At 33.7% G+C, this 10,444-nt stretch overlaps 1 protein-coding gene across 1 annotated transcript; it reads right to left on the minus strand.

Annotated features, from left to right (window-relative positions):
• Positions 1-1,031: 1,031 nt before the first annotated feature.
• Positions 1,032-8,634, minus strand: LOC107003126. Its single transcript, XM_015201391.2, has 15 exons — positions 8,492-8,634; positions 7,384-7,494; positions 7,170-7,281; positions 6,961-7,083; positions 5,860-5,964; positions 5,250-5,333; positions 4,997-5,112; positions 4,476-4,577; positions 4,208-4,321; positions 4,087-4,143; positions 2,864-2,930; positions 2,716-2,769; positions 2,468-2,542; positions 1,528-1,563; positions 1,032-1,440 (listed from the first exon to the last, which is right to left on the minus strand). The coding sequence occupies exons 2-15, from the start codon at positions 7,401-7,403 to the stop codon at positions 1,342-1,344; spliced, it is 1,164 nt and encodes a 387-aa protein (XP_015056877.1). The 5' UTR covers positions 7,404-7,494; positions 8,492-8,634; the 3' UTR covers positions 1,032-1,341.
• Between the last annotated feature and the right edge of the window lie 1,810 nt (positions 8,635-10,444).

Below are 10,444 nucleotides of genomic sequence, written 5' to 3' on the forward strand. Positions count from 1 at the left end.
GCAATTGTATAATTCGTTGACCTTTTTCTCTGCAATATTTGAAGTAAAATGTTTGTAAATTGTATAATTAAGTGTATAACACGAAGATATATATTTTTGCATGTGTATATACAATTTTCTCTCGCTTTATACAAAACAGAAACAGAATTATACACTTCTGTGTATAAAGCGAGAGAGGCGAGCGAGAATGGAGAGTGGCGAGCGAGATTTCTGGGAGAGAGACGCTGGCAAATTTTAGCTAACGTTTGCTATGGAGCACAATTAAATCAAACCCTAACTATTCCATTTATTTTAGGTTATTAGTTTGCTATTATATACAATTTTCCCTTATTTTTATTCCGTCCAACTAAAAATATTAAGATTTTAATATAAAAGAAGTACACCTTGTATACTCTATTGATGTGATTGATTTACATCCATATATATATAATTATTGTGTTAATAATTTTAATCATGCTTTCTAACTTCTAGAATTAGTATATTAAGTTGTCAATTTCTTTAATTAATGAATATTTATTACTTAACCATTTCTTTAATTTTTCATAATTTAGACTAATATAACTTAAATATATTTTGTTCGAGGTCCAACGTAGTGCAAAGAATAGTGTATGATTTAGTCATGTGTTATGTATATATCCGTAAATTAGCTTTTGAGGTTGAGCAGTCGTAATTTTACCATAAAATCTACGAAATAATGCTGGTTGGGCCATATGTTGATTGTTCTAATCGAAAAACGATTTCAAATTTTTATGGATTGTAACTAATGTCGATCCCTACGATATTTCGATAATAGAGACGAACTTGGAAATTATAAAATATTTGTTAATAAGGGGTCAACTTTTGTATACCTCAACTAATTCCACGAAATGCCTGATATCTTCCACCAAGTGCTAATTAAGAATAAAGAATTCTTTAACTACAATCGATGGTGATAGATCAAAGTAGAAGCTAGAATTTAAAAGGGCCAATGAAATTGCCACAAAAGCCTCGTGTTAAAGTGGAAAAGTATAAAGAAACGTGCTCATTATCCATCGAGTTTTAAACCGTGCCTTACTGGCCCTCAGAGATTTCTCGATTATACCAAAAAACAGAAATAAAATGCAGAGAAAACATTGACTATAAATCTTGTGTATCATCTATATGCACTAGAAACCTACCAATATCTAATGATTTTAGCATTCACTAGCTACATAGAATTTCACTACACTAATATTGAAATGAAAAGATGATAAAAAGAACATACTGAGAAAAAAAGAATAGGCAACACCACAACCTAAAAACCGAAAAAAGGAGAGAAAAATAGGCGAAAAGAAGCAATGTACAAGACGTTTTGGAGGCGTGTTATACTCGAGTTTTTCCATGCTGGGCAAAATATGCTTTATCTGCATTCGATAGACGATCTTGGAACATTGCCCATTCGTTTCTACATCTCTCTCTTACCTATAGATAGAAAGCCATTCATAAACCGGAGGCAAATGACTTGTCATATTTGAAATAAAACTGGAGTGAAGGAATGGATATGCTTACCCCTTCCCAGGGAGCTTTACCGTTCACGGGCTGACCCTGTGATCCAAGAAGTCGAGAACAGTGTCAAAAAATGAAGCAGGACAACAAATACAAATGACTATGTGCCAGTCACATTACCAAAGAAACGAGAACTACGTGTAATCATAACAAAAAAAAAAAGCAAATATAAGTATGTAACTCGAGAAATAACCTAACGGGAGCTTCAAGCTCTAGTCACATATAGGATTAAACTCCTACCAAAAGCAGCATTCTTTCTCTCAGTTAGCCACTAAGTCATCTTCCGCCAGAAAGACAAGAAGCAATATTTATCAAATTTAAAGCAGAAGTAAAGATGATAAATCTTTTAACCTAAGTCTAGGACTAACAAGTAGTAAGGGATCAAAATGAAATGTTCTTCAAATTTTACTTGTCAAAAGGAAAAGAAGTGGGATAAGGTTTTAGGCTTTATTCGTTTGAATTCTTAGGATGTTTATTCCTATTAGAGGGCGCGGCAGGTGATTGAAGCCTCGGTAATCAGAGAAGGGGACTGGTAAGAAAGATATATGCAGTCATACAGATTTCATCCTTTGAAAGAGCCAGCGAAAATTTGAATTCACATAGGATGTTATTATTCAGTTCATAATCAACTTGGATAGGATGATACTAGTTGCTGCAATAATGGAAATGTAATTTTTTTTTTGGGTTTCCCACCCGGTGTCCGGTACCCACATTGGAGCCCGACTAAATCCGGATTTGCGCCGGGAAGACCCACATTGGGGGGTAAAACGTCCTAACAAAGGCGATTCCGTACCAAGGGACTCGAACCCGAGACCTTCGGTTAAGGATGACGCAGTACTTGCCATTGCACCACAACCTTTGTTGGTTATGAAAATGTAATTAACAAACTATTAATCTGTATTCTAGTAACTGTATAGGTTCCTCCAAGTTTCAATTGACTAACCTGATTCCCAAGAGAAGGAATGACTTGATGCACAATCCACTGTGAATCTACCACACCGATTTTTTCATGAGCAGGCTGCACAAACCAAGAGATTAACATTAAGAATAAAGGGTTCACCACACTTTGGATCAGTAAAAAACCCGTAAAAGAGTGAAGACTATTTATTTCCGTGTCTCCAGTGTTATCAATGTTCTCCAGGTGCAGCTCCCCCTCTTTTACAATTTGACCATGGGAGGAGAACTACTAACCTCTACACATCTTCTTAGTGCAAAATCCAATCCCCATCCATGCACCAAATCATTCTATAACCAAAGATCAAGTCAAAGTACAAGCATCAGTGTAACGTTATAGAAATGGACACTGTGAGGAGATGGAAGTGATAAGTGTAAGAACTACCTGAATCAAATGCCAAACACATCGCCAAGCTTCTCGAGAGAATACAGGAGCCATTATTTCAACAAAACTGTATATAAAAAGATAGACCAAGATAATAACTATAAGTTGCACAATAATGATAGAAGGCGTTGGAATACTCTGTTGCTGATGAGTCTTGTTTAATCAATTTTCAAAAAGGAAAACTTCTACATGCAACTCAATTAGACCATATCGTATATCTGAGTGCTGCACAGAAGAATTAGGTTGTCTAGTCATACTCAAGCCAATGGCATGCTGTTCTACTCGTAAAGTGAATTTTTTTTCTAGAATAACAGATAAAGAAAGTCAAAATGACTTATCTAGTCTTAAGACTAAAGAAGAGCTAGTCCAAGCGCAAACAATATAAAATATTGGACCCTGCCCTTCAACAAAAAGAGGCATGACAAAATGATAGGACTAGAGCATAAAATCCAGGCGCAACCTAAAACACTAGCAGATCAAATAACCAACACAAGACTAGACATGTCACTTGTCAGTGAGCATTTTTTAAAAAAAATAAGGGATACGTCATCCACTATTAGAACTACTGTTGTTTGATGAAGCACAAAGTTGCATATCATCGCCTATCAGGATAACATATCTTAACCATATGTGAAGTGCTCAATAGTGCTTCATTACTACCTTAGCTTGAGGAAATATAGCTTGATGGAAGAGCATAGCCTTACCAAAGCTGAGGTTGAGAGTTCAAGACAGTCTGTTTGCTCTTGGCCTCATGTAAAAGGTCAAATTATTCATTGTGATTTAGGCAAGTAAATCCTTAGGCTCACTCTAGTTGAAGATACACGAAACAAGTTCCCCTTCAATGATGTTGCTAAGAGAAGCTGGATTAGAAAGGAGCTCAGAAATACATGCTTAGTAATACTAATGGTGGAAGTGAAACTCATTAAAGCACATGTTTAGTCTTAAGTTACATACTATCTCAAAAGAAAGAAAATATTGGTATATTACTTGAGTTCTAATTTAGATCAATATTGCTGAACTATAACCTATTTTAGTATGTGCATGTTTTCAGAAAAGAGCAAAACCAAGCAAATAATGTTATGAGCTCACAGTAGAGGGGGGACAGGTGAAATTGTACCCAGCGGTTTGTATACATTATATATATATATATATATATATATATATATATAGAGAGAGAGAGAGAGAGAGAGAGAGAGCGAGAGAGAGAGGAAGGGAGGGAATACGCTGCACAAGGAGGCAGATGTGGATCACTGCACCAGCCTGGTTTCTCTTCTGTATCCCTGTTTACCACCAATACATGTTAACTTTCAGAGTNGGGGGGGGGGGTAAACACAATGAACTTACTTGTGAACTTCTCTGTCACCCCTTCTCTTAGTCATCTGCCATGTCAATCCATTGTTGGGTTCAAGACCAGGCTGAGAGATGTCTAGACCATGTTTCTTAACTAGTTGCATATATCTGCCATATTCAGGTGACAATATTCACATGAGAGAAGATAACAAAGACACCAAATACTTCTTTTTTTGAGAATTCAAAGACACCAAATACTTCTTTTTTTCCTGATTTGAAAAGAATGAGAAATCATGTGACAGAACAATGGAAAGGCACCTACTTCTCTGCATTGAAGTGCTCAACTCCAAGATCTTCATCCCATATAAATATGTAATCATAGGCAGCTACAACATCTGGATGCAGAAACCTCTTTGCATACCACCTGTCATAGAGAGTAATAACAAATTATGGATGCAAAGGGATTGAATTTAATTTGTATACACTTCAAAAAAAATTTAAAACTTCTACACTGTCAATATATTTTAACCTGTTCTAACATGTAGCCTCTCCTACTTTGTAGTCCACTTTTTATGGACAATTACATGTATTTATTCATTGTGGCCTGATAGTGAAAATGGTTTCACACTATCAGTGTATATAAAGAATCAAGAGGATTAGTTATCATATGAAAACAACAACATTCTCATAATTTTACATGTTCCTATACATGGAGTCAAACACGCTAATAAAAGGGACTTCCTGAATTGGTAGGAATTCACTCTCGCACATTACTCTTGAAATCTTGAATAAAAACAGAATTAGCTGGAATTCAAAAGGTAATAACTAAAATCAAAGTCCTACCATTTTGTCTGCTTCTTAACACTGATGTGAACTGCGCGCTTGGACCATTCAAATTGATCCCACTCAGTTGTTCGACCGTCATAATGGAAAAGCAAAATTTGGAAATCCTCTGAAAACTAATCCATGTATATATAAAATATAAGACTCAGTATATGGAATATAACGTCAACTGTCAAGAGAAATAAACACTAAGGCCTAAGATCTATAATAGCAATATAATATTTATTCAGTATAATTGCTTTATTGCTGTCACCTTTTTAACCGCTGCGTCAATGTTGTACTTTTGATCCAAACCAACCGTAAATGTAACCAAGTACTTGGGCTTTTTTGTCAGATCCTGGAAATACCAAAATTTATCAACAAAACGATAGCCAGAAGAAGCACCAACTAAAAAAAAAATTTTTGAATATTGAACACAGTCCCTCTCACCCTACATTCTAGTTCAATCTGATCATTATTGGCCAGAAACTGACAGAAGTTCAACTAATGTATGTCAAAAAGTTCACACTAAGACACTTCAGGTCAGAACAGGCCATAGTACATTAAGTTGAACACCAGTTCTAAAATGCACTTTATACTCCTCATGTTCAGTATCCAACTGCTCGTTTTTTAAGGAGCACAAATAAGAAACCAAAACTGACTAAGAAGCACCATTACAAACATTGAAGTATCTAACATAAAGTTTGTGCCATGAAGGGCAATGATATGATTACTAGAGCAACTCATGAAGAGCAATACAGTAGCAGATTCTTTCTCTTAAGCAGACACATTCAAAGGTTTCATAATCTTTTCAACTACCACATATTCTTTTCTTTTTTGTTAAATCCGGTTAAACAATATCATAAGAGATATTGGATCCATACCTCACTTGGTTCACCCCACAATCTTCGCAAATAAAAATCTGATTCTGAGACCACAATCCCTGGTGGCAATGACTCCGCGCCGTGAGGATTTGATGGGACATATATCTGCAAAAAGGAAAGCAACCCATCAATATTTCAGATCAAATGTCTAGGTGATCCTAAATCAACCATGGCAGTAACAATAAATATCCTACACCATCTCCCAATGCAAAATAATCATGTATTATGTATTTATGTCCCCAAACTTCTCTTTACTCTACAGGGAATTAGAAAAGCTTGTCACAAAGCAAACAAAAAAGTTTGGCGGTTTTAGATATGAACCACGCATACTACCATAACAATGCACCATTGACCCAGTAATACACAGTGTTTCTAGCTAATTTTACGCTACTAACTCCTCAATTCAAATTTCCGTGACATAATTCAGTTTTAAAACTAGGCTGACATTTGATAAGACAAAATGTTTCCCAATGAAAAGCATTTTCCTTCAAGAATGTTTTACAAAAGTACCACCTTAATTCATTCTGTTATAATGGTAGATATGACTGTATGTGGGGAGAGATTACTGGTATTTAGTTCTATTCAGTTCTGGCTCAGACTAGATCAGATCTCTTAAACCCAAAAGCAGTTCTTTGCTCAACTTGTGTGGACCAAGAATATGTGTATTCCATCTTAAAAAATTAAAAATGAACCTAGCAAATAACAGGACTGGAATGAAAAAAGCAGAAGAACACACTAGATTGTCTTTATATGAGAGATATATTACAAATACAGGAAACTACATGCAACAGGGACAAAGGGCCTTTAATTTCATAGTAACTGTTTCTCTCTACATAATGCTACCAGTACACTAAAAAAATAATGAAATTGGTCAGGGCATTTGTTCTTATAACTTTTATTGGTTGGTAGCTAAAACAACTGTATATGCCACAACACAACTCAGAAATAGCTAAAATTACCCCCACCCCCACCCTCCAACCACAGATGGAGTTAAATGTTATTTCCTCCCACATGGAGTCCCTAAAGCTATTTCACCATACAAAATATGTTCATTATAACTTATAAATGATATATTCCATCAATCAGCAATGAAATAAATACCTTTGGTGTTAAAGGAGTACTACCAGAACCAAGATTCTCCGGGAAAGTACGCTCTATAGCACGTCTATGTTCATCATTGAAAGCATAATCGAGAGTTGATATTAGGCTTGAAGGTAAATTAATCTGCAAATGACTCGAAAAATTGTAATGAATGATAAAACTAAATTGGTTTATACCACAAGAACCATGCAGGCACTGAGCTAACATACCTTTGTTAGAGAAACAGATGGAAAAGAAATCCCAACAAAGTATCCAAACACCATTCCCATGATAGTGGTTATAACAAGTCTAGTACTATCATTCGATCTTTTGTAAGCCCCACTGTTACAATAAAAATAACAGAAAGAAGGTGATATAAGTTATATGTGTCATAAGCTCAACTTTGAAATTCATTAGACAAACATGCAAATACTGCCTACGCACCTGCGGTAAGGGGTTCCCATTTTCACAAAAGTTGCTCAACTCAAAGGTCACGCACTAGGCAGAAACCAATTCCTTGAGCATCCTCCAGTTTCAGAAAGCAAATTCACATGCCTGAAAGTTTAAATCCTATTAGTCATGGGGCAATAAGTCACACATCACAATCACTCAAAAGAAAAAATTCACACCCAACACCTAAATGATGTCAACTAATCTTTTAACCTGACAGTATGATCAATTGCTAGAAATATCTCGGCAAAAGTTCTATTCCAATGAACCATAACTATACAACAAACCGAGGAAAAATAACTGAACAACCATTCTCCCAAAAACTCAATCTCTCAATTCAAATTACTAACTAAAGACTCCAACACAAAAACAGCTAACATTTCTTATACTCTGTCCAGATAATAATTTCACAATAAAGACATAAATCCTTTCATAAGCAAGTTAAATTTCTCCTATAACTTCAACAACGTGAAAACAAAAACCTTTATGAATGTAGCTTCAAAGTTACAATTTTTACACGACAACAACAACAACAGGCCTAGTGTAATTATATGTGTACACGGCCTTGCCCCTTGTGAAGGTACAAAGACTATTTCTGAAAGACCGTCAGCTCAAGTAACAAACATAAAAATAAACAAGGTGTAAAACCAACCACAAAGCTACAATTTTTACAATTTCCTTAAAAGTGGGGTTAACAAATCTTGCTTACTGATCTCAACCATAAACCTCCAACATCAAAATTAGAGCAAATTACAAATATTTTTTTAAAAACACAGAAACCCTTTACTCTCCTATACATATTACAATAAAATGAATCAAATTAAGACTAAACTATCAACAATGCTGCTAACATTCAATGTGAAAACTGACAAAAATCCATTCTTGACATATAAAAAAAACTCAAAAAATGTAAATAAAATTCTTAATTAAACCCTTTTCGTTACCAAAAACACCTTAATCTCCATTTCTACGATCAGCCATTTGATTAATTTTTTTTTCAAAAAATCTTCAAATTTAACTGTTAAAACCCCAAAAAATCAAATAAATGGGCATTAAAAGAATCGTAAATGAGAAAAATAAAACTAGGGTTTGAGAGATTTACAGGTTCCGCCGATGGGTTTTCACGAAGAAGAAAGATAGATCTTCCTAAGAGATCGGGTTCAAGGTTTTTCGATTTATTGGAGAAGAAATGTTACAAAAATTTTGAAAAAAAAATAATACAAAATATGCGTTTTGCTTTGAAATTATGAAACAGGAAAAAAAATAAATGAAAACATGTCTTTCTCTAATTTACTATATTATCCTTAGTGAAATATTTTCTCCGTCTCGAAATAAGTCAATTCTTTTTAGCCTATTTTACGTCTATTAAAAAAAAAGCGCCTTCGTTTAAATGTGAATTTTGTGAAATATAATTAAATGTGCGCTATTTAAAAAAAAATATTCTTTAATATAAAAGTTATATCAAATATATAATACTATCATTGTCTTGAATTTATAAAACATTATTTATTTTAAGATAACACTTATATTAAAAATATATATATATTAAAAAAACAAGAGAGAGGCTTTTTGTTTGGATAGTTTAATAAAATTTGCTAGTGAATTGTTAATGAAATTATATAGTGCTTAATTGGTAAACATGGGAGAAACTATCAAAATATTGATTAGTTTGCATGACAATATTAATATATTATTCCCTCTTAAAAAAATGTATACGTGAGATTAGGCGTTGAACTAATTATTTGACTCTTTCGTATTTATGATGAGTTCAGTATTATATTTTGTACATAATTTATGTGTAATTTTTATATATATATTTTAAACTATGTTGTTTGAAATTTTCATAGATTTTAATGAATGCGTATCGAATTTTTTATATACGGGATATTTTTAAAAAATATAACAATATAATAATACTTTTAAATTGTTCGAACAATATAGATCATTATTTATGAACAAGAAAGAAATGTGTCATCATGCTTCTTTCATGTTTTATCTTCCATAACAAATAATGCATTTAATTAACTTAGGTTAGGTAAACCATCTAAATAATTTTTTTGAAAGCAAAAGCTAAGTTTTTTCTGAATTATCTTTTGAATAATAAAATAAAATTGTGTCCTTAATATTCTTACTTTTTATGAGATGTTGAGACTTAAACCACAAGTTTCCATGTTGGTGTTAGTTGGTAAGACTCTTTCACTCACTAGATCCCCGCGTGTTAATTTAACTTTTATGCATTGACAGTATATGTTGTATTTCAATAGTCCTTCGTTCATTAAAAAGAAAAAAAAACAAAGAGTTTATGTACCAAAAATAAAATAAAATAATTACTGAATACAAGTTACAATGTAGAATACGTACAACAAACAATCACACACTAACAGATAAACTTTGATATTTCTAACTCCTAGTCCTTTTAAACAAATGGTACTTGAGTCTGGATTCCAGATAATACTTTCTAATATTTTGCTCGGCCAATAATTATAACGTAATCAGTCTCATTCACCGTATTAAGGCCATAGGCCCCTACGGATTCAGCTTGGTTCACAACATTGATAAGTGAGCTCTTCCACCTAATAGACTAGTCGTTTTGGTTTTGGATGTGAAGAAACCTTACCCCAGAACACGAACCAGGTTCGTGTAAGTTGCTTTTAAGTAAAGACAGAGTAAAGACACAAACACTTATTGAATTAAAAACCTTCCTCACTCAAGGAAGGAAAAACCTCGTTTTATTAATTCAACTATAAGATTTTGTGATTACAACTCAATAATCAAAAAGTCTTATCTCTACTACTCCCTCGATTGACTCCAATCGATCTCTCCAAAAGGTCAAACCCACCTTTTGTTACAACTCTCACTAACACTCAACCCTACAAAGAGCCAAACCCACCCTTTGTACAATAAACTGTAAATTACAATTAAGAACAAAAACAAGACAAATAGTTCTACACGATAAAACCTTCTCACTCAAGAATGTTTTAAACGTAGTAATCCTATCAACCTTGAAGACTTCAATTTGATGAATAATTCTCCCTTGTTCTCTGCGTGAAGTCGT

Source organism: Solanum pennellii, chromosome 11 (assembly GCF_001406875.1).
Source record: "Solanum pennellii chromosome 11, SPENNV200".
Classification (NCBI taxonomy): domain Eukaryota; kingdom Viridiplantae; phylum Streptophyta; class Magnoliopsida; order Solanales; family Solanaceae; genus Solanum; species Solanum pennellii.

Bases quoted from the DNA above. Each gene is read 5' to 3' on its own strand.
- LOC107003126 (XM_015201391.2), bottom strand. From the start codon at position 7,403: ATGGGAACCCCTTACCGCAG. The intron at 5,334-5,859 runs GTATGGATCCAA...TGGTATTTCCAG, and splicing joins TGTGGGGTGAACCAAGTGAG to GATCTGACAAAAAAGCCCAA. The intron at 2,543-2,715 runs GTTAGTAGTTCT...TGGTTTGTGCAG, and splicing joins CACTAAGAAGATGTGTAGAG to CCTGCTCATGAAAAAATCGG.